The sequence below is a fragment of the Podarcis muralis genome, chromosome 2 (genome assembly GCF_964188315.1).
Source record: "Podarcis muralis chromosome 2, rPodMur119.hap1.1, whole genome shotgun sequence".
Classification (NCBI taxonomy): domain Eukaryota; kingdom Metazoa; phylum Chordata; class Lepidosauria; order Squamata; family Lacertidae; genus Podarcis; species Podarcis muralis.
Window position 1 is genome coordinate 85,090,292 of NC_135656.1, and position 26,919 is coordinate 85,117,210.

The 26,919-nt window shown below is 43.8% G+C and overlaps 1 protein-coding gene across 4 annotated transcripts in view; it reads left to right on the forward strand.

The window, feature by feature from the left end:
* PLXNA1 (plexin A1) overlaps positions 1–26,919 on the forward strand; it is a 293,792-nt gene that overhangs the window by 224,559 nt on the left and 42,314 nt on the right. For all 4 annotated transcript variants that reach the window (XM_028719206.2, XM_028719204.2, XM_028719207.2 and 1 more), the window contains exons 13-21: positions 6,336–6,487; positions 8,508–8,628; positions 8,927–9,063; positions 10,095–10,262; positions 12,120–12,213; positions 12,618–12,854; positions 13,773–13,916; positions 17,495–17,729; positions 21,059–21,201. In XM_028719206.2, coding sequence (XP_028575039.2) covers positions 6,336–6,487; positions 8,508–8,628; positions 8,927–9,063; positions 10,095–10,262; positions 12,120–12,213; positions 12,618–12,854; positions 13,773–13,916; positions 17,495–17,729; positions 21,059–21,201 — 1,431 coding nt within the window. The remainder of the gene's footprint in view (positions 1–6,335; positions 6,488–8,507; positions 8,629–8,926; positions 9,064–10,094; positions 10,263–12,119; positions 12,214–12,617; positions 12,855–13,772; positions 13,917–17,494; positions 17,730–21,058; positions 21,202–26,919) is intronic.

Consider the following 26,919-nt stretch of genomic DNA (forward strand, 5'->3'; position numbering starts at 1 on the left):
GGCTTGCATACCACTTTCTCTCTCTCCTGTGTTGACAGTGAAAGCTTGATTCCCATTCTGGCCTGTTTCACAGGATTCCTAGCAAATAGGATTCTGGAAGAAGATGAGGTTTGGTGTGTCGTGGATTCCTCACCCCCCACCCCGGTTGTGTTCACAGTTTTTAGCCACCCATCTTTTCACTTCCTTAAGACTGGTTGTTTATCATCCCTCTTCTCTTGACAGCTGCTATGACCTTCATTTAATAAGATTGTGTATATTAATGTTAACATGTTGGTTGGGCCAGGCTCCAAGTGCATTAGCAGGGATTGGCAGGTAATTCTATTTGATATGTTCTATTTACCCATATACTGCAAGCCAGGCAGGCCTTGGTGGTGTTAATTACCAGAGTCTTAGCACAGTATCTCATCTATTTGGGTTTCAGTGTCTTATCTGTTGAAGGCTGGAAATTAGAGTAGTGCCTCTTGCACTCCCCAAAGCTAGTTGCTTCTTATTGCTGATTGGCATTGTGGGGCCCTGCGCTGCGTTTGCCAAGGCCTTCACTCTTTGGAAGCCCCCAGCCCACCACAAAAACTGATGGGAGAGAGCCTGCCTAATTAGTGTCTGCATCTTCTATAAAAAGAAGTAATGACTGTAACACTGGAGATGGGAGGTGGGGGAATGACAGGGGAGTCTTACCGTCTCAAATCACCTAAGTTATATTACAGATTTCCAGTGGAATAGTACTTAGCATTTATACAGTGCTTTAGGGTGCTCAGGATGTTTCAAATACAGTGGCTGAATACTATTTATTTTATTATATTTTTATACCGCTTTTCAGACAAATGGTCTCTTCCAAAGCAGCTCTCATCAATTAAAGAGAGAGGGAAGAAGAGAGAGAGAGAGATGGGGAGCCTTCCATCAGGCTTCCAAACTTAAAAAATAATAAGAAGAAGGAACACAAAGAAAGGGGGGGTGGAGGGAAAAGGTAGAGCAAGGGATATCATTTTGACAATACTACAGCAAGGTGGTGAGTTGTAAATAGGCATTTATTTGATTGTGGGTTGTGTTTATGAGATGACTCATAAACTAAATTCTCCAGGTGGCAAGCAGAGATTGAAAACACAACAATAAAACCACACTACAATAAAACCCACAGTAAGATTAAGAGACATAAAAGCAAAGTACAAAACCAGCACAATAAAATGCCACAGACAGCACAGAACTAAAACAGCCATCAGATGCATGCGCTAAAGCCACCATATGCCACAGGACTTAAAGTCTGATCTTAAAAGACCTGGGAGAATAGTAAAGTCTTAGCCTGATGCTTAAAAGGCAGCAATGTCGGTGTCCGGCAAGCTACCCTAGGGAGAGTATTCCTTAGTCAACGGCTGCCACCAGAAAGTCCCTCGTTTGTTTCTACCCTCCAAATTTCACATTGAGAAGCTAAACAGAGAGGGGCATAACCAGAGAGAATATAGCCATTGCGACTAACAGCAATTGATAGCCTTGTCCTCCATGAATGTGTCTGAACCTCTTTTAAAGGCATTCAAGTTGGTGGTCATTACTACTTCCTGTGGGAACACATTCCGTAGTTTAAGTATTCACTGTGTGAAGAACTGCATCTATTCCTGGGTCACAAGCTCCTTTTAGACAAGTGTATGATACTAGAATCCTAAATCTTGATTTAAGATATTCACACTGACTCCTGATTGCAAGGTATGAAGCTCTCAAGAACCAATTCTGACTGAACCCTGTTATGTGAAGTGTGGGGCTGTCATGAAGAGGTTTGTGAACCTAAAACCATTATGTAGTGTCAAGGCTACTAAATGGTGTTGATAACGCACATTTTGTTTACCTGCCAATTTTTGAGCACTTGCCAGCATTAGGTTTTAATGATACTCTCTGCATCATTAAATAATTAAAATTAAATTAAGAACTTGTCACACTAATTGTAAGCCCTGTGTGGGCAAATCAAGTAGTGTGCCTTTCCATGCATGCATTCCAAGTTTGGGGACTTAACGTTGGTGCTTTTTCCAACTGTTGCTCTGGTTGAAGCCTTGAAGGCCATGCAGCCTTCGTAGGTGCTTCTCCAGACAATTGTTGATGACTTCCTGGTGCTTTCTAGATGTTGTTGGGCTCCAGCTCCCATTAGCCTTGACCAGTGTAACCAATAGTAATGGGAGTTGGACCTAAACAACACCAAAAGGGCGCCACGTTGGCTACCCTTGCAATAAGATCAGCTTCAGTGCAGTGGAATGAATGATGGGCACAGCATGCACAAAGAAATAGAATATGTAACCTTTTCTCCTGGAAAATGTTAAACTGTATGGGTCATTAGTCTGGAACAGGTGGAGAACTTTCTGCTTGGCACTCGGATTCCTTCTACTCCAAGGGTTCCAGAAGAGTACCATTTGAGTTAAGACTAGAGCCATTGGATATCCTGCTGAAATAATTTATCAGCTTGCATTTTGCTTTCACTATCTCTGTAGCACCGTTACTGTGCAGAAGGCTTTACAATGTTCTTATCTCCTCAGAACAATAATACTATGCCAAATAAACGAGTTTAGCCTTAATTTTACGGTGGCGAGTCAGTACTCCATTAGACCTTCCAGACTTGTCTTTTATCAACCTGGCATGATGCTATGTTCCAGAATCAAGCCCAAATGTAGTGCCTTTCTTTCTTAACACAGCTTGGGAAGCAAACCCATCATTCTAAGTAGCCGTGCTACCGATGTCAGTATCGCTTCACTTTTGAAAGCCTGATCTTGGAGACTCCTAATAGAAGTTTTGCTGCTGCACAAGAAGATGGAAGGTCGCTTCTGTGTGCTTTCAAAGCTCCAGTTTTAAGTGGTACATTCTCAGCTAGAATATATGCATTCAGGCACAGGAGGGCCATTTTGAAATGAAATGATCAAATGGCCAAACCGGTTAGTTGATGATTCATTATCTCATCTTTTGGGCACTGATATATCTTGTGTCCACTTCATTTGGCAGATCTGAAGGGTTTGTGCTCTGAAACCAATTAGCAAAAGAGTGCTGTTGTTTGTCAGGGATGGAGCTGGGGTGGGAGAGTGCCTGCTTCTGTGACTCTGTGTGTGAGTGTTTAAGGGGAGACGGTTCAAGAAAGAGCCAGATTTCCCTGCCAGCTCTGGTTCCCAAGTGCCTTGTTTAGCCGCGACCTCCCCACACAGTGTGTCAAGCAGTGTCAACTTTTTCCCAGAGTTGCTGCTCCCCAAACGTGTGGCCCTTGTCAGTTTTGCTGCAGTGGAGGGGAAATCTAACATACCACGGCAGCCTTTAACACTAATTTAACAATACCAAACAAACAGCCACGGCTCACCAAGTATCCCAGAGGAGCCCAATTTAGGAAAGAATGACTTGGGTTGCCTGCTGCAGCAGCTGCCTTAATGAGTTCTGATCCGGGACTTTAGCAGATGATTGGATTGAATTTAGGCGAGCAGCAAACCCCCAAAGCTCAAATCGGTTTGACTGTTGTATAAATTCTGAGGCATAGCATGTGATTGCCCTAGGCCTGCTTGTAAGTTAACTCGTGGAGCAGCCTGCAAGTCAGGGAGCGGAGAAAGGAGCCAGGGTTTGTGGGCTTTGGATGCCTAATCCAAGTTGGCTTTGGGCATGCTACAACCTCTTTGTGCCTTGGCTGCTGGTAATTCTCCAGCGTAGCCTCCTTTTGCTGCTTTGTTAATGAAGCTTGGATGGTGTTTGTGAGGCAAGAGTCGGAGAATGAAAAATAAAGTGTTATGTTTTAATGACTCATGTTGATGCCTTGGTCAGGTATGTTGAAGGAGATGTTCTTTACGTTTGCACTGCCCTCTGGGGCTGGAGGAAATAGCTCTCTGTTGGTTTGCTACTTCCCCTCGCCCAAGTCTGTCTGCTCCAAATGATGGCCCATATTGTAGAATGAAAGGGCCGCGTTCTGGAGGCAAGGAGTGTCTGAGGACCTGTGATTCTGAGAGTACAGGCCTAACACAAACTTTGCCTGTCTTTAGGGGGTGGCTACTGGAGGAGCGTAGTGTTACAGAGGCTGAGATCTCCCCAGCTAGAAAAGAGTTGCATCATACATGAGCAGCCTTTTGCCATCTTATTATTGTAGCACACTCTGCATGCTGCTACCCTCCTTGACAAATATTCAGAAGAGATGCCTGATACACAGTGAGGTAGCATGGGGACTGCAGGACTGCTATGTATTTTCACTCAAGTCTGTGGCCCTATTGTTAGACATGGTAAGGCTGTCTGCCTGAAGCAGCATAGTTTGGGGGTAACATTAAAAGGCAGCCATTCCTGCCCCCACCCCCAGCTATTTTATTAATATATTTTACCACCATTGGTAGTGGTGGCAGAGTTGCCATTTGGATTATCGGCCTCAGGCATGAATTTTTGGAGGGCTGCTTCTCATTATGTTTATGTTTCAAGATCTCCATTGGTGCCTTACTAGGTATCCAGCAACAATAGAAGATACTGGCTTAGAACTAAGAGGTTTGGCCCACACATGCCTTAGAAATCTCTTTCCCATCTTATGACACATCTTTACTGTTAAAATCAACACAGTCTGTGCCTTCCTAACAAGGCAATCTGTGCAAGAGCGTGTAGTGAGGTAACTTTGTGGCTGCCTCATAATTATAGAAATCCCTGCTCCTGGAGGTTTGCCAGAGCCTGTGCATTATCTGTAGATAATATAAGGCTTTTCTGTTGGAAGCAGCAATGGGAGGCCTGTAGTGGCTTTGTCTTGATGATATTTTGATGCCTTCGGTCTATTTTTAAACATGAGATCCTTTCTGAACATTTGGAAGCTGGCAGGATGCAGATTTAAACAAATAATGGGGATGTGTTCTCAGGCATGGTTGCTACTTCCCACCAGCTTAGAAAGTTTAGGCTGTATGCAGAGCCAGCAGGAACAGTGGGACCAGTAGCTTTAATGTTGACTGGTCAGGTAAGCAATCTGCAGTTGGTTTTGCTAGGCCTCTTTCAGTGCATTGACAATGACTATGCTGAGGCTTCTTTCTCCTGGAGCCCACTTCCCTTGGCTTGGGGTTGCCAGTGACCCAGCACAGAGCTTTCCCCACCTGCATGCCCATTAATCGTCTTATCACTTGCAGGTGTGTGCTGAGCACCAGGGGGCCAGCAAAATGTGGTGTAAAATTGCCCATAATTGCCTTGTTAGTGGCAATGGTGGGCCCGTGCCACACTGCTCATCCGTCATCACGCAGTGTGTGTCAAGCCACACCTGTCCGCTTTATTGGGAATCATCTTAACAAATGAGGCATATCGTGCTCACTGGGGCTCCCCTCCCTCCCCAGCTGGTGCTGTCAGAAACGTCACATGCTGGGATACACCAGAGTTGGTAGGGGAAGAGAGGATCCACTTTACAGGGGTTAACTGGTGTCTCCCTTGGTGGGGAGGGCTCTGGAGAGATTACGTTCCCTCCGCTAACTCACAGCATGAAAGAAAAATAGCCTCTCTGCAAGTGTCCACTGCCCTTGCCAAGGATATGCAGAATGCAAAAAAAAAGTTTAAAAAAGTGGGATGTTCTGTGCCATTCTGAAGAATAGTCCATTGTTGAGACCATGAGCAAGCCATGCTACGGGGAAAAACTTTTACTGTTTCCATTTTCATATCACCATACCTACAGAGTGAGCCAGAGTGAATTAACAGCTTACATACATTAGCCATTGTGATACCTTGGAGCCACCTGCTTGAATATTAGCAGGATCAACAGTCCAGCCATTCCAAACATGTGGTTTAGGTGTCTTGAAGCTTATTCACAGGTGGATAGATGCATGGGTGTTATTTTCTTTTTACTGTGCTCCAGCACAATGAAACTCCCAGTGCTTTCCAGAAACGTAAAATGTATTTTCGCCATGTGAACGGCCCAGATGCCTTCTCTCCAGTTGCTGTGGTTGGAAGGGAATGACTGGGACTTGGTCCTTCAGGGCAAAGCTGAAATATTGCACTGGTTGTCCTTAATACTACCAAAGTTCTTAGCACCATGCAGGTGGTGAATAGTTGGTGTAAAACAATACCTGGTTTGTGTGGCAGTACTGTGGGGAGCAGAGAAGAGGATGTTGTGTCAATAGGTTGAGGTGGGAAAGGTGGATTATTATCACTGCTTGGAAGACAGCAACCTATTCAGAACACCTGTCTGGGTTTTAAGCATTTGCTATCTTCATTTTAGTTTATCTGATTATGTGTTTATTTTCTAACCTGCATGGAGCTGTAGATATTTAAATAAGCCCTAGATATATAAATGTTGGGTGAGCTGCTGAGTTGTTATGGCATGTAAGCAAACTGTTGACAATGGCCTAATGAATCCAATAACAGTCTGGTTTGTTTCTTCCTAGCTGACACCTGAAACAGGCCCCCGGCAGGGCGGTACTCGCTTAACCATCACTGGAGAGAACCTGGGCCTGAAGTTTGAGGACGTACGCTTGGGTGTGTGGGTTGGCAAAGTGACGTGCATGCCCATCGAGAGTGAATACATCAGTGCTGAGCAGTAAGTAACCTCCAAAAGAGGGCTGGCAATGAAGGGATGAGCTGTGGGAATATCTCAGTAGTATATTGGTCCCCTGGTTTGCTGGACCAAGATAAAAGGCAAAGCTTTGCTAAAGAAAAGCTTTTGCTAAAGATGCTGCTTAGGGTTGATGAGGTCATATCTGTTTCTTATCCAGTCTGGTTTCAGGCTTAGTTTCGGGACCAAAACAGCATTGGTGGATTATCTGTGCCAGAAACTAGTTGGGGAGTTTATCCCTGTTGGTTCTGCAGCATTTGATACCATGGAGAATTCCTGGGATGCTTGGCTGGTATAGGCACTGGGAACATCATTTTATGGTGGAAGAAGTTCAGAAGGTAGTCTTGGGGGATGTGTTGCTCAGCCTCTTGGTTGTTGGCTTGTGGGTCTTTTTCACCCCCTCCTTTTTTTTAAATGTCTACATGAAGCTGTCAGGGTACGGCCTCATCTATACACTGATGATACCTAGCTCTATCTCTCCTTTTCAACTAATCTGATGAAGTGGTGGAAATTTTGAAACGTCATCTGGATGAAGTGAAGGACTTGATGGGGACTAACAAAGCCTCAGTCCACATAAGACAGAGGTGCAATTGTTCAGTAGAGAAGCTGATTCAGGACTGAGAGTTCAACCAGTCTGAGGTGGGGTTGCATTAGCTCTGAAGAATCAGATTCACTGTTTGGGAGTGTTCTTAGATGCAGCATTACTCCTGGAAGTTCAGGTGGCTACTGTGACCAGGTGGTCTAAATGTCGCTGCCAGCACATCGTGGGATGTGAAGGACCAGTGTGGTCTAGTCCATAAGAGTTGAACTGGGACTGGGTTCAGCTCCCTGCTTACTTATGAAGCTCACTGGGTAACCATAGGAGTAACTACTGTATCTCTTGTCCTAACCTCCCCATATGGAGAAGTTACAATAATAAATAGGATGACAAGTGAATGAGCACCTCTCTTGAGTTGTTTGGAGAAAAAAGATGGATGGAAGAGTGGCTAGAAAGACCTAATGAATCTTTCTAGATAGCTTCTGTATTTGGTTGCACAAAATACTGGCAAAATGTCAGTATTTTGCAACATTTTATGAGAATGATTCATCTGACTTCATTAGTAAGAAATATTTGGTGAATGGCTCTACATGACTGACTGGAAGAGTTAGTCTTCCAGTCTTTCATAGGCTTTCTTGAAGCTATGATTTTGGAAGATTTTAACTTTCTATCCTTAGTGGTGGTGGGTTCTTTTGCAGAGTTAGCCTTAGCTAAAAGTCCCACTCTGGATATTCTGAATGTATTTTCTGGCTTCTTAGCAAAGTCCTTGATGTGTGTTGGGAGATCTGCACTATCTAAAGCTGATCAATTCTGGCTAGCCAGCTGGAAGCAATAACTTCCTTTTCTCTCTGTATATCCTTCTTTGTTCTACTGTCTTAACAACTCAGGCTATTCCAATTTAAAAACATGTATAAATTTACAGAGGAAGTTCAAAAAGCAAGAGGATTTAATAAGAGAAATCAATTTATGAACATGTGGGTGCCTTTCCTTTCATATGCAGATAGCAGTGATTTCAAATACGAGTGCTGGAAATGTGTAGGATTTTTTCCACATTGTTTAATTTATGGACGGTGCATTAACACAACTGCAATAGGAGTAAGGGAGGAGGGAAAACAGGGGTTCTTTTCTGTTTCTCTTTGTATTTTGTTAAATTTTAATTGATTTCCTGCTGAGTTGAGTGTTACAGCACTCGTAATATTTTATATATTTTGCAGTTTTGATATGCCTATTGTTCAAAAGTCAATTTGATATGTGCTGAGAAATCACTTCCTGAAATTGTGAAATGGCATTTAATTAAAAAGCAACAGCAACAGCCCAGGAAAATGTGACGACAAGTGCTTGTCCTTACTATAAATTAGAGCAGAAATAACTGGCTTCTTGGCCTGAGCAGGTGGCCTGAGAACTGCAGGCCAGCTCTGCTGAGACATTGCGTACATGTTACACAATCACTTACTGTGCCTTCCCTAGGATCGTCTGTGAGATTGGAGAAGCCAGCCCAAGCAAAATCCAAGAGGCCCCTGTGGAAGTTTGTGTCAGGGACTGCTCCCCCAGCTACAAGGCTATATCCCCGAAAAGCTTCACCTTTGTGGTAAGGATGTATTCTTTTCTATCACCTTTCCTTACTTTGAACCCCATTTCCCTCCTATAATTACTTTTATTTATCTAAATTTTGCAAGGCCACCTATGCACTTGACTATCTGACCCACTTTTTATTATCAAGAGGTGTCCAGTAGAGTGAAAGAATGTATTGTGGCCCTGTGGTGCACAAAATGGCTGAGGTCAGAGGAATTTTCCCAGCATTTCCCTTTCAGCATTCACTTTTATTGTTCCTGGGCACCAAGGACACCTTCTGAACTCTGTGAACTTGCTGTGTTTCCCTTTGACAGACTCCCACTTTCTCGCAAGTGTCACCAGCTCGGGGCCCTGTCTCTGGGGGCACCTGGATCAGCATAAAAGGAAAGCACCTTGATGCAGGAAGTGACATCACAGTAACCATTGGAGGGCAACAGTGCGCATTTCCAAGGTGAGCCTCTCATGGGTGGAAACCATTGTGGAATGTAGTGCTCCAAACGCACTGAGCAATGTGAATGAAGGGGATGCAAGGATGTGTGTGTGAGAGAGTATGTCTTCTAAAATAAGGTACCAGTCTTAAGGAGCCAAGCAAAAACTCCCGTGTAATTCTTTTCAAGGCACATTTTTTTTTTATTTTGGGGTTAAAAAGATCGAAGACTGTTGAATTTCTTTTCCCTCTAAAAAGCACAAATCCCTGAGCCATGAAGTGGATAATTTTTAGATTAGGGATGATAATGGAGCGGCTCTTTAAATATTTTCGTGCAGTAATTACTGGTTATCAGCTCTAATCGCTGCTGTTTGCAGCAGCCGCACGATGGGGAACGCTCCGGAGTTGCGCTGGCTCTGCCGGCTGCCTTTGCTTTATTTTTCTTTTTGTGTTAACTGATAATTTTAGCATCACTTCCCCAAGTCAGGGAGAAATGGGGTACCACATGTAGAGGGTGGCACTTCACTCCTTTATTCCTATGTGTCAGACGTGAACAGTTGGACCTGATCCATGGCCTGGGAGCAATGGGTTCTCTTCCATATTTTATTCATATATGAACTCAGGGCTATGCCGACATGGGATTTGCATTGATGCAATCAATAGCTCAGCTGTCCTTGGGCACCCCTCAGCTCCTGCTAGAATTTACAGGAAATGTCATGTCTAAACCTTTAGGTAGACTTATTTTACCCTTTTGTAGATTAGCAGTCTGCCCTTCAGCTGAGCAGCTTTGGGAATCAGACATACAGTTTGTGGCCCATGGTGCTTGTGGTGAGAAGGCATTGGTGCACTACACATATCTGTTTAATGGGGCAAATTTTTGCTGCCATGTAGTGTTGGTAGAGAGGTCAAAAAGCTTGACACGGATTCCCAGGCAGAGTATCCAGCAAGTTTGTTGCTGAGATTGTGGCATGGCATGGCAGCAGGAAGAATATTTGTTGACCCTTCCTATAGCTAAAGATGTTGATTTTGTTTCCCTCTTTCTCTGTGTCTTACAGGAGAAATGCTGTTGAAATCCGGTGCAGGACACCACCTGGCCAAAGCGCAGGAGAGTCTCCCATCCTCATCCATATAAACCGGGCTATACTTAGCAGCCCTGAGGTGGCATATTTCTATACTGATGACCCCACCATTCAGAAGATAGACCCCGAATGGAGCATCAACAGGTAACACTGAAGGGAATGGATTTGCACGATAAAAATAAAGAAAAGAATGTGCATATTAGGAATATTCATCTATTTATTAGCAGCTTTGCTGTACTTTGGAAAGCTTTGCCTTTTGCTAAGTCACTCTGCCAGAAATCAGGATGATTTCCTCAGAACCCCACTTCCCAGAACCCACTGCAAGAGGTGGTGTGTGACATGCATAACACCCTATGTGCCAGCCTGTCAGTAGAGAATAAAACGCTGTTCCCATGTTCATTCTCCGTGTCCAGCCATAACAATAATAATTTTATTATTTTTATTATTTTATTATTTATACCCCGCCCGTCTGGCTGGGTTTCCCCAGCCACTCTGGGCAGCTAGCAGTCTCAAACAGGTTAATGCCAACATTAAGCCAGTTAAATCACATCCCTGCAAATGACACTTTGCCTATACTCAGTTGACAACAATGGAGGGGGGGGGGTGCTTTGCCTTGCAGTGCTTCCCATGAGCCACACATAAGAACTGTGTCTGCTGGCGAGTTTTGTAAAGCTCCTGAAGCAGCAGACCTTTGATTCTGATGCTGACTTTCTTCCATAGTAGAAATATGAAATGTAACAACCATAAGAGCTGTAGCAGCAATTACCTGTTATTTGCAGTGTATACTTCAGTGATCTAAGGCCCAGGATCAAAAGAGTCAAAGCAGGACCCAGGAAATTTTCCTCTGCAACTGGGCACCATGTGGAAGTCCAAAATGAAAAATGGAAGGAGCATGACTCTTTCAGAATGGAATTTGCTATCGGCTAATGCCACTGAATGTGTGTTTGAAAATGTGTATTATGGTTATTTTAAAGAGGATCTAGTTATGTAGGGAAGAAAGTAAGCCCTGGTTCAATAGGTTAGGCCAGTGCAGGAGATGTGTTTGGTATGACATAAAGTAGTAGGCCAGTGCTGTCTGACACCACTTGCTAATTGTATATTTTTCCTCTGTTTTGGTGATTTTGATTAAAATCTATGTGGTGCTCTACATGGTAAGTGATGACATCTATGTGCAAAGCATAGTTAGATGTGATGTAAGAAGATCTGTGATGTCAGGAGGGTCTCCTTTATTTTCAAGGTTAAAGGAACTGTGATGGCGATGGATTAGATTGGTGTCATGGTGCTTAGAAGTAGTGGTAACACTTCAGCATTTTACCTTCTGAGTGACTGTTTTCTCCTAGGGAGAAAAATAAACTTTTTTTTGGTGGGGGGGGGGGGTCAATTTGAAAAAAAATACATGTGAATAAAGGGTCAGCCTCCAAGCAAGTGCCGTGACTCCATTTCAAGGGTCTCTGTAGCTGCTTTTTTCTCAAAACAGCTGTAAGATCTTATTATGGATCTCCCAATGTCATGTCCCTTTGAAATGGTCCTCGGAAATATTAGCCTTAAAAAACAGCCTACATTGTCATCTTCATAGAATTGTAGAATTGGAAGGGACCCAAAAGAAGCACAGCTAATAGACAGAAAACAGCTCCTGTTGTACGATGCATCTCTTGTAGTCCAGGCTGTTCTGAACATGAATGCAGAAGTGGTAGTCTGGCACTGAAGATGCTGGTAGTCCTAGTATTCTTTTAGACTGGCTTAAGGTCTAAGTGTGCCAGTAGGGCTTCTTGGTTGGGTGCACCCTGGAGATGAGTGGAATCCAGAAAGCTTTCTCATTTTCACCACTTGCTCTCTAAAATTAATCTTGTAGTTTGGTTTCCCCCAGCCTGAACATAAGGTAAGAGAGACCATGCAGCTTTTAAAATAACAGAGTAGAAGTGACATCCTTGTTTGGTTCATGCTGCTTGTGCCCACCCCACTGCAGTTTTTGTCTAACCCCAACTTTTGCTTGCTTTCTAGTGGTGGTACACTGTTGACTGTGACAGGCACCAATCTGGCCACTATCAAAGAACCCAGGATCCGAGCCAAGTATGGCTCTGCTGAGAGTGAGAATGTAAGTAAATCTTTGACTTAAGGGAGTCATTTTTAAAAGGAATTAGAAGTCACATGGCAGCCATGATTGCCCACACTAATTCTTTTGTCCAGATGTGGTGTTAGACTCCAAGTCCCATCAGACCCAACCAGCATAGCCAATGGCCAGGGATGATGGAAGTTGTGGTCTAGCCTAGTTTCCCATCCCTAGCATAGATGGAGAATGTCAAAGTGCCTTCAGTCTGAACCTCCTACCTAAGCCAGCACTTCTCACCACGTATTATTATGTTGCTACCTCAATGAAGGGGAACGGTACAGACAACCTTCTGGGAATTAATTATACTTGAACCTCCTGTGTGTGTGTGTTGAGTCAGATGAAACCAACGAAATGCAGTGGGTTAAATCTAGTGGCTTCTTCCTTTGTAGAACTGCACGGTCTACAACGACACCACCATGGTGTGCTATGCTCCCTCCATTGACAACCCAGTCCGGAGTCCTCCAGAGTTTGGTGATCGCCCAGATGAAATTGGTTTTGTCATGGATAATGTCCAGGCCTTGCTGATCATCAACAAAACCAGCTTTGTCTATTACCCAGACCCTGTGTTTGAGTCTCTCCCCTCTGGAATGCTGGAGCTCAAGCCAAGCTCTCCACTCATCCTCAAGGTAATGCTACCCCCAGCCCCATTATTGCAGCTGTGCCTAAGCTATCCCACCTAGCATAACTAGGGTCGTTACTTCTGCCCACTCTTGGTATAATTGGATGATTCTCGCCCCCCACTCACACCTTTCTGCTGACTCCTAGCCTTCATTGCCAGTACAGCATGGAAGAGAAATCAGATGGAGTAGAAGGAACTAGTTTTCTACTCACAAATGTGGTCTTCACAACCTATCTTTGTTTGGTGTTAAATGAGCTGCACTGAAAAAACCCCCACACAATCTATACATTTGTTTGGAAGGAGAGACTTGGCAGTCTCTACAGCAGACGCACTGCCAAATTCTGGTAGTTTTTCCAATATTACAGGGAGAGGAAAACTATATTCTAGGAAGAGGCATGAAGCCATAGAATGAGAAACAGGAGATCCTCGTTATAATTCTTCTCTCTTATAATACTTACGAGTTGACTCCAGCCTTGCTGGTCTGCTCCCTTCAACTTAAAATTGTCTTGAGCACACTTGTCACATATTCTTGGATCCGTTGAGTGGTGTTTCTTTTCATTAAGCTAAGAAATCCTTACACTAATGGTGTGCTACAGTAGGCTTCACACCTTGTTCCTGCAAGACTGTAGAGAGGAGAAAAATTGATTGTGTTACAGTGGAAAAGGCAGGGAAAGTGATGCAAATGTTAGCAAATATTCTCTCTCCTATTGAGCATTTTGTCACCCATTGGTCACTTCTGTTCAGCTAAGGATAGTTTGAGGCTGCTTTGGGACCACTTTTTAAGCTGCATAATGTGGACTGAGATATTGCTCCTTTTGCCCCCTGATCTAGAGAACAGAACTGAATGAAAAGATGTCTCTCCTTGTGGGTTAGAAGGCTGAGAGTCTGCCGGTAAACCCAGTGTTGTTTTTGTTTCTTTTTTAAGGGCCGTAACCTGCTTCCTCCAGCACCTGGAAATTCCCGGCTAAACTACACGGTGCTAATTGGCGACACTCCCTGTGCTCTTACGGTTTCTGAGACCCAGCTTCTTTGCGAGTCACCCAATCTCACAGGACAGCACAAAGTGACGGTAAAGCGAGCCAGGCGTGGCCTTTGTTTCTTCTCTGTCTTGCTTTGACAGCCTTGTACTATGCACCGGGTGCTCATTATTTTTCCTCCTGGAAGAGCCCTGTGCAGTCCGGGTTGCAAAGAATGTGGAACACATCCCGCTTTTTAATCTTTTCCCTCTCTCCCACCTATTCCCAAATCCAGATCCTGCCTTTGGGAAATCTGTTCTCTGTCAGCAGCCGCTCAATACGCATCCAGTTTCTGTGCACCAAACCAACCTTGTAAATACACCCACAAAGGTTGCTAGTTTGAAAAGAAAGTTTACTAGCCTGCTGGGGGTTGGCAGAGGAGAACCAGTCCCTCCTGCAGCAGCTTCCCTGGCAGCCCATTTGGTTTCTCTATTGGGAACAAAAGAGGGATGGAACACTCCATCCTTTCTCCCGGAATTGAGCAATTCCTTATCACTTTGCACATGGCTTGTGCATAAATACAAGGTCACGCCAGACTATATTATGCATGCTATTAATGCAATTTTTATGTGATTAATTTGCATGTTTGTAATCTCTCTGTTTGAGACATCATCAGAGTAGGAAATCTTGGCAGACCAAAGGAAAGAAATCCAGATTTTGGGATTTGGAGTGGATGATGATTTTTTTGGATCTTAGTGTTTGGTGTTCTGCAGGAGGGACTTCAAAGATCTAGAAGGCTTTTAGATAGATAGATAGATAGATAGATAGATAGATAGATAGATAGATGATAGATAGATAGATGATAGATAGATAGATAGATGATAGATAGATAGATAGATAGATAGATAGATGATAGATAGATAGATATATGAATGAATGAATGAATGAATGAGAGAAACTATTCCAATTCATATAAAAACCTTTCTGTGGGCCCTTTGTTCCCCATTTCTGATTCCTTCATGAGTTCATCTGTAACAAAGCTTTTAATGCTGCTCTTGGGTGTCAGTTGAGCCAGTTGCACAGGGTTCAGAGGGATGTACAAATTCCAGTGGTTTCTGTTGCATTATAGAGCTTGTGTCTGGATGGTATAGTTGCAACTGGAGTGCATGGATCAGTGCTCTCTTTCTCTGCTCTCCTGTGGTCCCTTTTCATGAATAGACTTCACTGAACCGTCTTCTCCACCATTTCACAAATGGTGTTCATCATAATGAGCTAGCAAACATGCCAGCTTTTCCTTAGTGCTTACTGCTGTTACTTCCACTAAACACTTAGCACCATTGCTAGTGAACATGCAAGGGCATGTTTTGCCTATGTGCCACTGTTCTTGGAAATTTCATTTTTACCCTTCAGCTGGGCCTCTCTCTTTCTTTTGGTGGAGGTAAAGTAAGCTCATGATTGTGTATTTTGGATTGTTCTGAATACCACCATTTGGTAGCCAAGCCCAAAACCAAAAGTCCTGTTGGGATGCATTTTGGCTTGCCTGCTGATTGCTGATGAAACTCAGTGTGTGATGATTGATAATATTGTCATTTATCCATTTTAGATCCCTAAATAGTAGCAGTTGCCAGGACATTGTCCTGTCCACCTCTGTTTAGTTCCATCCTTATTTCAGACATTGTGGTACAGTAGATTGCAATGTTTAGCTGGTGATATTGTGAGGTTTAGCTGCTGATAACAATTGCAGTGTTTAGCTGGTGAGTTATCATGATGTTGAAAATCAGATATCGCCTACACCTTACACACATTGCAATTTGCGATACATTGCCAGCTCAAATATTATGAAACTATTATCACAATGTGAACGTCAAACCGGTGTTGGATATTGATATATCGCCCAGCTCCATAACATTCCCTGCCTGGTGCCCCGTCCTCATATTTTGGATGCCTCCAACTAACTGTCATGATTACTTGCTCATTTATTTCCATTGACTTTAGAAGGGGAGAGATTTAATTTTTTTTAAAAAAAACTAACCCTTGAGGAATTCAACTTCTGTGACGTCTGGTGTGAACTGACCTCCTAGACTTATGTGCCGACTGGGGCGTAAAATGTCCTCTGGATTTCACACTTGTCTGAATTTTGCGATGTAGTTCTTGATTCAAGAAATGGATTGAAGTGCAGTTAAAAATATGTATGTTGGGGTAAAATGCATTTATAAATGCATACCTTGAGATAGAATATATGTTTAAATATGTACTTCGATATAAAATGCACATTTGAATTTTCATTTTTTTAAAAAAACAGATTAAAGCAGAAGCAGGACAAAATGGACTCATGAATGGGCTAATCAGGATGCACATTAGACTGCGGCACAGCAATTCTGACTCACTCGGGGGCTCAGTGTGGCCTTGGGTGTTTGAAAGGGACCCAAAATGTTTCTTACTCCAGACACCTCATCCATCAGGGAATGCACTTTGCATCCCATCTGTTATTACAACGCTTTGTGAATGAGACATCAAACTTGCTGCCTGCTCAGCAACATACCAGCCTGTTCCTGCATCCCATCAAATCCCTTTGCAATGCTTTGAACAGGCAATGTGAGACTTAACCCTGCACTGTTTGGCCATTGTCCGTCTCCACTTAGGCATTTGCTTCCCTCATGGCTGCAGTCAGTGCTACCTAGAAGATGGTTGGGATGTGGGTAGCTAGGCAGGAGTAGCCATTACCATGAGTGTACTGAGTGGCAGAGCCCCCCCCCCCGCCCTGTTGCTTGTTCAACAATCAGTGAACTACCCAATGTGGCAATTGTCTCTTTCTTATTAATGTTAAAATTTCTGCAGCTCAGAAGTTGGCAGCTATTCGCTTACCTCATGATTACAAGGTGGTAGCAGTGGGCACCAGCTTGAAATACTTAACGCCTTGGTAACATTCTCAGTGCAAGCAGCTTGCTATTAAACCGTTTTCAGGGGTAGCAGGCAATGGGCAAAACATTCCCCTTCCTGCTCGTTCCTGGAAGACCTCATCTATGCTGGATTCTCTGTATATGCTGGCAGAGAACCACGTCTAAGAATCTCTTCTCATTTGACATTTTATACTTGCGTTCTGATACCTGAATATGAGAGGCATACTGTTTGCCTTGGTTCTGAATGGTGCATGTTTTATAATTAATTTATTGAAAAGCAGTTTGAATTGCCATTTGCTGTAACGCTGTTGAGAGCTTGCACAGGCCATTTGCCCTCTGAGCCCCTGTGTAGGAATTGGATCTTGCAGCTTGAGGGAACGGCTTCCTTGTCAGCTTTTCCCGGCGTGGTCCATAGGCACCTTTGGGAGGATGGAAGGGATATAAATTCAGAAAATAAGAAGGACCGAAAATTCAGAAAATAAGAATGTCCTCCCCTGACATTTTTCATCCTGTTATGCCCAACAGCCAACAGAGCCTTGGGATCTTTGCCATTCTCTTAATAATTACTATGTCAATAACCCACTGCTCAGTTCTTTCACCTTCATCACACTCCCAAAAAGGAGGATTCCCAAAATACCGAATTTCATAAACTACCCAAGTCCCTTATTTCATTATTATTGATGTTGGAAAGCAATTCCCCATCTCTAGCAAGTGGATGGGAATATAAAAGTCCTTTTTGGCAGGAAGGTGTGAGCTCAAATGCTAATATATATATTCTCTCTTTCTCTCAGATCAAGGCTGGGGGCTTTGAATTCTCCCCCGGGATGCTGCAGATCTATTCAGACAACTTGTTGACCCTGCCAGCCATTATTGGAATTGGTGGGGGCGGGGGTCTTCTCTTACTCATCATCATCATCGTCCTCATTGCATACAAGCGGAAATCCCGAGATGCTGACCGCACCCTCAAACGTCTACAGCTGCAGATGGACAACTTGGAATCCCGCGTGGCCCTGGAGTGCAAGGAAGGTGTGAATGATGGGCCCGGGGTTTTTTCCTTTTATTTTTCACGGCTCTGCTACTTATCAGTCTGTTACTTCCCATTGAATCCCACCCCTTGAGAGAGAGATTTTTCCTGATTTTTGGGGCCGCACTAGTTTCTAAAGTCCTTCATTTACTCCATATACATTTTTAAACAACGATAGCAGCAATGTCATCATTTAAAGCAGTGTTTCTCAAACCTGGGTCTCCATCTGTTGCTGGACTACAGCTCCCACAATTCCTGATCACTAGTCTGGCTAGCCAGGGATGATGGGAGTTGTAGTCCAACAACAGATGGAGACCCAAGCTGGAGAAACACTGGTTTAAGGGGGGAAAGGGAGGGGGGGAATCTTACCATGAAATGCAACAAGCTTTGCCACCATTTCGGGCAATTAGGAAAATGGGTTCATAATTCCACAGGTGGAGATGAACCTTCCCTGTACCCTCTACTTCCTTCCCCCTAGTCTCTCCCCACATGGGTTTTTCTTCCAACTGAGCTCACTTCCAGTATCTGAACTTGGCAAAGGAGAAAAGCAGCTGGGTGGGAGGCAGACTGTGGGAGAGAGGTGGAAGTGGGTGTCAGTACCCCCCATTGGTGTACTCCTTTTGCTCTGAAACAAAACAAAACAACCCTCTTCCACCACATAATGTATGATTGGCACATCTGAGTTTGAAGAAAGAGACCCACTGGTTTCACAGGTAGTTTGACTGTCCCATTATATTCCTCCGCTAGTGGGATCCCATCCAATTCGTTTCTGTAATCTAGGTGATTGGGAGGCTCACCAAAACCCACTCCCTTATGGCAATGTTATATTTGCAAGCTGTTACTATGTGGAACAATCCAGTTGGATGGAGCATCTCCTTGCCAGCACCATATAGTCCCAGCTGGCACTGGCAATGAAGCAATGCATAGATTGAAACCTCCATGTTGAACATTCTGTACAATAGTAAGCCTCTGTTGGAGACTTTCAGAAAATGGCTTTGAAGGCACATGGTCCATTTTCTGTTGCTTGAAGCTGCAGAGGTTTGGCTCTGTCAGATGCCTGGATAGGAGGCCACCTGGGAACCACGTAAGCCTCTCTAAGCTTTTTGGAGGAATTAACTGTGAAATAACAACCAACATACAATTGGGCAGATCCATATGATTGCGACTTGGGTTGACTTCACCCCTGTGTGGAGCACTGTTGTAGAAGTTCCCTTCCTGCCAGCAGCCTCCCACTTGGTTGAACCTTGCCTGAGAATGCGTACTAAGCAATTAGTTTCATCTCTAAGCTTTAATGAGACGGGACCTGCCCTGCTCATAAAGTATCCTAATTACCTACGAAGTGGTATCATTAACCAACAATCACAAAAATCCTTGCTATGTTTGCAAGATGTTGGAGAAAATTGCCCACTTACCAGTGCTTTGTTCGTGCTGCCTTCCCTGCCCAAAATACGAAAACCTGGCACATAGATTTCTTTAGCCAGTGTGGTGTATGGATGTGCTAAATTAGGATCAGGAAGGCACACGTTCAGAGATCTTGCTTAGCCATATAACTCACCGAGTGACCTTGGGTCAGTTATTGCCTCTCTGGTGAACTTACAAGATTGTAAAAGGGGTGTGGGGGAAACTTTATCACCCCAAACTCCTTGGAGGAACAGAAGGACAGAATGTAGGTAATAACAATAATAGAACTAGAATCTGACCACTGTTGATTTCACCATCATTAATGCCCTCCTCTGGGTTGTCGTCGTAATATCGCAGGTTAGTGTGCTTGGATGCCACTGGAGTGAAGGTCAGATTTGGCCAGTACTGGCCAACCTTTTTGCCGCTCCCCCATCTAAGCAGTATATTTGCGTATGGGAAGGAACCCTATCTGAGCAAGTTGGCTGTGGTTTTGATTGAAGCACAATAGGTTTTATGCTCCGCTTAGCGTGTCCATGGCTCACTCTGACGCTAAGGCTGTGCCTCCATCTCTGGTGCTTCTGCAAAACTGGTTCCTTATTCATGGTTTGTCCTTTTGGGGAGAGACAGAGGGGTCAAGTGAAGCAGTTTTATTGGAGGTGGTAGATTTTTATTTGGCGCAGTTTGAAGGAAGTTAGCGAGGTTTCAAGAGGAAAAGTTTTAAAGGGAGAGAGAAGCCTGCCTGCAAAAGGCTGTGGGTCTCTCATTACGTGACAGACAGATGCTGAGAAATTGGACAGAATGCTGCTTCTGATCCTGCTGATAAAACCTAATTGCCCATTATCGCCACAAGCCAGTGCCTGGGGCTGTGACCCTGCCAACTCCAAGTTGGCCCAGAGGCTGCGACAGAAGCAGGCACCTAAAATGAGATAATAAAAAAAGAGGAAAGGGGGGGGGAATAGCCCTGTAGATAGAAATAGTGACAGAGAGGATTGTAGAGGGAGGGGGGAGCATGTGGAGGAGATTTCGCCTTGTCTTCCACAGCTGGCAGATAAAAGGATCTGCTTTTAATTAAAAGCTGCAATATCTTCTCTGCCTTTTCTCTTTTCTAGTCCCACTAGTTACAGATAAGATAGTGTGCCTTTCAAGCTGACAGTTTGTTTTTTCTCATCAAACTGATCAGCCTACAGCCCTCTGCCGCTTCTAGCTTCCTTTTTAAAGTGCCATTAATTTGATTTCTCTCTCCCCCCTCCCACATCCCCCCCATAAACTCTCACTTGTACAGCACTGGAACCTATGCACAAACAACTGCTTCCTCTTGTAGGTGCCATTAAAGGTGCAGGATGCCATTTCTCCTCTGGCATGCTCCTCCCAGCAAAACCAATTGCTATAGGACTTGTGAGATGTGAAATCAGAACACAGTGAGGACATTCCTGTGACATAGAACTGTTTCCTCTAGCCCAAGGCTTCCTTAAAAAAAAAAATTCTGCCAGCATTTTGTCATTCTCCATCTCTTTTTATGTGTACAGCCACAAAGGCAGTCTTATGCTGAAACACCAGCCTTCAGGCCTTGTACCTGCCTGCCACCTATGCTTCAGTATCATGGAACTGGACTAGAGGGCACAAGAGAGATCCCTTCTGGTTTCTTTTCTGTAAATTGGGTCTTGGTTCTCTTCTCTGCTGTCGCTTCATAACTTTGGAGGAATCTTTGTGCTGCGTTTTTTTCCCTGTCTCTTTAGTGGGGCAAGAAGCTTCTGATGTAATGTTTGTTTAATTTTCTTTTCCTTAAATAAAGTTGGGGATATTGTTTTAACTAGCCATGGCCTTTTGACACTAGACTATATTGGCCAAGATTAGGCCCGCAGGCTATTCCCTGGCCAGTTGGGAGCTGATGCATATAGGCTTCTTGTTTAATCTGATATTTCCTTCCCAGCTTTTGCTGAACTGCAGACAGACATCCATGAGCTGACCAACGACTTGGACGGAGCCGGCATCCCCTTTTTGGATTATCGCACCTATGCCATGAGGGTCCTCTTCCCGGGAATAGAAGACCACCCTGTGCTGAAGGAAATGGAGGTGTGGTAATGTGTGTATGTGTGTCTGCTTGGATAACATTTGAGCTTGGCTTACATTTGCCTTCCTGAGCTTTGTGAGTTTATGCCTGTGGGGAGGAGGGATTCCTGCTGCTGCAGTTTCTCTCAGTCTTCTCTCTTGCTTTCACAAGGAACTGAAGTGTCTGGGGTCTGGGTTTATTGGTGGCTCAGGCTAGACTGATGACCTTAAAGCAAGACAGCTTCACCACTTCCCACCACCCACAGGATTTGATTCTCTTTAGAGAGGGCACATTGAAGATTCTGCTGCTTATATAAGCTTAGGGGGTTGTTTGTTTTGACCTCAAGTGTGTCTTAGAGAGTTTTTCGGCAGGATCACTGTGATGTTGTGTCCATCGTTAACTGTTCATGGTGTATTTTTATTTGACTAAAAAGTGAACAACCACTACAAATGTGAGGGAGACTTATCTGAGATAGTTCCCCAAATGCTGGCTCATAGGACCCTTTTTTTCAGAGTGGGGGGGGGATTTCCAAACTGCTAGGAGCTAGGTTTAAAGAGAATAATGGGGAAACATTGATTCATGGGTGCGATGCACATTAGGGAGTCAGACTGACTGGGAGATCCAGGAATAAAAATAAAATTCTATTGAGCTTTCCCCAGTTGTTGCCATTTCTTATAGCACGCTGAACAAAAGAACAAGTTTGAAATTCTCATTTCATTCATTCTCACAGCAACCTTACAAATACAGATGGGTAGCCGTGTTGGTCTGCCATAGTCAAAACAAAAAAAATTCCTTCCAGTAGCACCTTAAAGACCAACTAAGTTAGTTCTTGGTATGAGCTTTCGTGTGCATGCACACTTCTTCAGATACACCTTCGTGTATCTGAAGAAGTGTGCATGCACACGAAAGCTCATACCAAGAACTAACTTAGTTGGTCTTTAAGGTGCTACTGGAAGGAATTTTTTTTGTTTCAACCTTACAAAGTAAGTCACTGTCATCCCAGTTTTACAAAGCGGGAATTAACCCTGACCAAGGCCACCTAGCAAGCGAATGGCTGCAGCAAGATTAGAGCGTTCATCTCCAGCAACCATAACTGAACCAGCTACACTGCTTCATTCCTACTATTGCTGCTGGTCCTCTATCACTAAATTCCAGAGCCAGGAGACATCAGTTCTGCTCATTTTTCCTTTAGTTGCCCTGAGAATAACTGAAGTATTGTGCCTGTGCCTGAGCATTGCAGTTGCAGTTGCAGAAAGATGTTGCTTGACAGCAAGTAAGAGAAAGACGGTGTTGCTGTTGTTCTTTAGGTTGTTATGGATAGGTTAAATGGGGCAAGAGCAGAGTGAGCCGTATGTAATATGGCTAAGCATTGAAGATAGGCAGCAAAGTTGTTGCTAGAGGCAGATCCGAGTAGATAGGATTTTTCAATGAGTAGGAGCAGAATGAAACCGAATAAAAGCAAATAAGAGCAGAGACATTTTCCTGACAGCAAAATCTATCAGGGTGTGGGAAAGTCTCTTGATTGAATTGATGGCATCGCTGTCATTTGGCACGCTGAAAAATAGACTGGGCAAATTGTTTGGAAATATCTGCACAGCACTGGGCTGTTCTGTACTGCACAGCGGGGCGTTGCTGCTTTGTGCCATTTTCATTTCAGTGCTTCTGCTTCTGTGACATGAACTGCACTGCTGCTTCGGATCTCCTTTGCAAGCTCACTGTGCTGGTCTTTATTACCTATGCGGTCTCAGAATGAGCCTGTGCTTTGCATGTGGGTAAATTTTTGTGTGTGTGCAAAATATCTCAGAAATAACTTCAGCTTCTTGAGAGCCAATGACCCGGTCAGTTGCCTCTGGTCTTTGTTTTGCTCTGTCTTGAGGCCCTCACTGACAGGTCCATCCTTTCTTTGCAGACAAAATGTGTGTGTGTGTGTGTGTGTGTGTGTGTGTGTGTGTGTGTGTGGTACATCTCTAACCAAATACTCTCTCACACTATGGAGAACTTTTTCTGAGAGGCACAGTTTGTGTTTATCTTCAATGCTCTGCACACTTGGTTGGATCTTCACATATTGATTGATTGCATGTGACTGTGTACTTCCCCTTTGATGTGATTTAAGAACACACACGTGGACCAGAGGGGGCTACCACTATAACTGAGATAGATGGCTGTAGTTCTGAGGTGTTATCTCTGTAGAAGGAAAATGTACAATGGTGCTGCCATCTCTGTAACGTTCAAGGTCAATGAAGGTCTAGTATCTCATAATGCTGAAACCTGTGGCCATATTGAGCAGCTGGGTAGTGGGAGATTCAAGATAGCATATGTGATGTGAATAAATACTATCAGAAGATTGGATGGCCACCGACTTAGATTGCATTAAGGGGGTACTAGGCAGATTTGTGGGGCAAGGAGCTAAGGCAGTTGATGGCTGCTGGTTGTGGTTGCTCTATGCTGCCTCCAAGATCAGAAGCAGTATGCCTCTGAATGCCAGTTGCTGCCGAATAATAGTGGGAGAGGACTATTGCCATTATATGCTGCTTGTGGGCCTCCCACAGGCATCTGGCTGGGCACTGGGGGAGAATCAGGATGCTGGAGTAGATAGGCTTTGATCTGATATCTCAAGTCCTTCATAAAGGGCCAACATGCTGGCAAGGCATACATTTCCACATGCTGGTCAGAATGATTTTTGGGTCACTGCTGCGTGGCTACCATGCTCACTGACATTAATATCAATATTTATATTAATATCACTGCCACTGTCATTTTCTGCAGCACTTGGTTTATTCAATTGGGCTTGTTTGATGCATGACCAGCCGCACATTTCCAAGAGACTTGTCTGACATCATCAGATTCCCTGGCTCCATTTCCCCCAGTGTGGCCTCTCCCTTTCCTTCCCCCCATACCGACTCCCCCTCCCTTCGCCAGCCCTTAAAATGTCTGCTTAATTTAGTACAAGCAATTGTGCAAAAATTGGCTTTACGTTTTCCTGTATAACAAGGATGTTTTTGATTGGAGAAGTGAGGGGTGGCCTTACCTTCCCCTCACTGCTGACCTCACAGAGTAATTAATGTTGACGCAGGATTCGTAACATATTTGGGAGAAGTAATCAGCTCCAGAACACGATGCAGTTATTAATTACAGAGAATCAAGCGCCTGTCAGTGCAAGTGCACAGGTTGCTCACTGTAGCTGAGCACAGTCCTGTGCTTCTGTGATCTAGTCTTACCCCAGTTGTGGGCCTGCCATCAGGTCTTCTCGCAGTGGTCCTCCAGTTTAAAAAGCTGTTGAATGCTTTTAGCTCTCCAGCACAGGGAAGGTGTTGCTTTGAGTAAAGAGAAAGGGCCTCTGTTGTGAGGATTTCACATTGAAAATAGCAGACCATTTACAAAATCAACGTATCTGAAATAAATATGGATTGCCTCTTCATTCAGTTCTTATAGATTAAAGTTCTCATTAAACCTTTTGGGACACATTTCCATTGCTCTGTTGCTTCTGGTGTTTGTGGCCTTTGTCTTGCTCATTCAGTAGGGATTAATGGAGTCGAATAGGCTTTATCTACGATTTTGTTCAGTTAGTCAAGGTGGACTTCCATTAATTCATCCTGTGTCTATAGGAGCCTTCTCACTAACCAATGTTAATCTGTGGCGTTTAAAAAACCACCACGCTCTTTAAAATGCTCTTAGGCATGGTGGGGGAAACCTTCTGTTTTGCTACTCTTTAATCTGTCCTCCACTTATAATTTCTGGTGGAATGTACATCAAATATGTGAAGTCAATTAATAATACCCTTCATTTTTGCTTTGAAAAAAAAGTTTCTGCCCTTGTAATTAAAGGGATTCCACTTGAAATGTAAAAACCAGTATCTGCGAATGAGTCCTAGTGATTGTAGTCTGCTATCACCACTACCCCTAGTTTCCAGTTAGGCTTTCCTGCTCATGTATCCCAGTTGACTTTCATCTATCCAAGCATCACCTGCTAATATATCACCACTTACCATTCCAAAAAAACCTGCCCCAACTCAGCTGTTGTCGACTAAAGCATGTTGCAGCAAATATTGGCTTTTGGGGGGGGGGTATGTTCATGACTTTTATTAAGTTGCCAATTTTTTTTTGAGCACAGAATATGAGTTACCTGGGTGACAGATTTGGGAGGCACAAATTTAGAGTCCTGCCGTTATGCCTAGTTGGACTGTGTGAATTGAAAAGTGACGCCGTTAGGTTCAAGGCGTACACAATCTGTGTAAAAATGATTGTGTGTAAAGCCCCTTATGAGTTTAAGAAAGCAAAAGTGACAAAAGTAAGTCACAGTTAATTTCATGGCGTGTGGATTCTGGTTGTGTGTGCATGCTGGCGATGTGGAGGGGGAGAATAGCAACAGAGTGATGGGCAGTTTCGTAGGTCCATTTCACGTTTTTGCTATATATTAATGCTGGTCAGTAGCAAGTGGTTACTTGGAAAAGTATTGTTTCCCCATCTTAATTTGTACCAGAACGTGTATCCTTTGTGGATTTTCAGATTCCGTGTGCAAGGGTAGCCTGAAATCTAAGCATCTGAATCTGAGAGTTCTGCTTCTATCCTCTCTGGAATGTGCTGGAGGTTTTTTGGCCCATCTGTGTTTCAAGCTCTTGGCAGTTGCTTTGTTGTGATCACACTCTGCCTGTCATTACCTCCTTAATGATCGAGGGGGAAGAGAGTGAGAGAGGGGGCACACAGCAGCCAGGAGACAGGGACTTTAAATTACTGGTACAAGGATAAGGTGAAAACAAAACAAATGAACCACAAACCTTCCAAACACTGGCAAATGGGAGACTCTGGAGAACAGTGCACCCATTTTAAGAAGATCCATCTTTCCTCATTATTGGAGTTTGGTGTGCTTACTCCATGCATGAATCCCTGTAATCCTGATGAGTAGCATTCCCATTATTTACAATTTTTTATTATTACATCTGGATAAATTGGGATGACTTTAGAGTGTGGAACAGTGCTCTTGGAAAAGGAAATGAGAGCATTGCCCCATAGGCTAGATCTGGCAGAACTTTGAAACTGCAGTGCATAATCAGGTATATAAGTTCAAAGAACTAATTAAACAGAGGACATGCAAGGCTTTCCCAGCTGTAATTTTAATTTCAGAGAAACCATATATGTTTAGTTGGTAAAATGAAATTACAAGAGGGATCGCCCACTCCATGTGCACTCATGTGATAATGATAATAATAATAATAATAATAATAATAATAATAATAATAATAATAATAATAATAATAATAAATCCAGAGCCAAGCATAGGGCTGTCATTAGCACTTTTTCTTATCTTTGGGGTTGTCACTGCTTTTGTGCACATTTAAACCCTTGTTTAAATGCTTAATTCTTTTTTGGTCATTTGCTTTTGCTAAAGATTGCACAAAAAGGAGAAGAGCAACGGAGTAAGGGGGTGGGGTGGAGAGGGTGTCAGTTTGCAAGAGGGCTTTGCTTCATTGCTTTCCGAGTTGTAGATGGTAAGCCAAGCCTGCTGAGATCATTTATGTGACAGATGTTTTGTGCTGCTGCTACTACTGCTGCTGCTGCTGCAGCCACCACCACCCTGCTCTATTTGCAGCATGCAATTCTGATAAGATCGCTTATGTAGGACAGGACCAATTTCCGAGCTTATCAAGTGCCGCTGACTTTAGAAGCTGAGCACACAGCCCAGATAGGAGGAACCTGCCATCTGATCCTCCCTTCATGGCTTCTGGGAGAGTGAAGGGCTTTGCT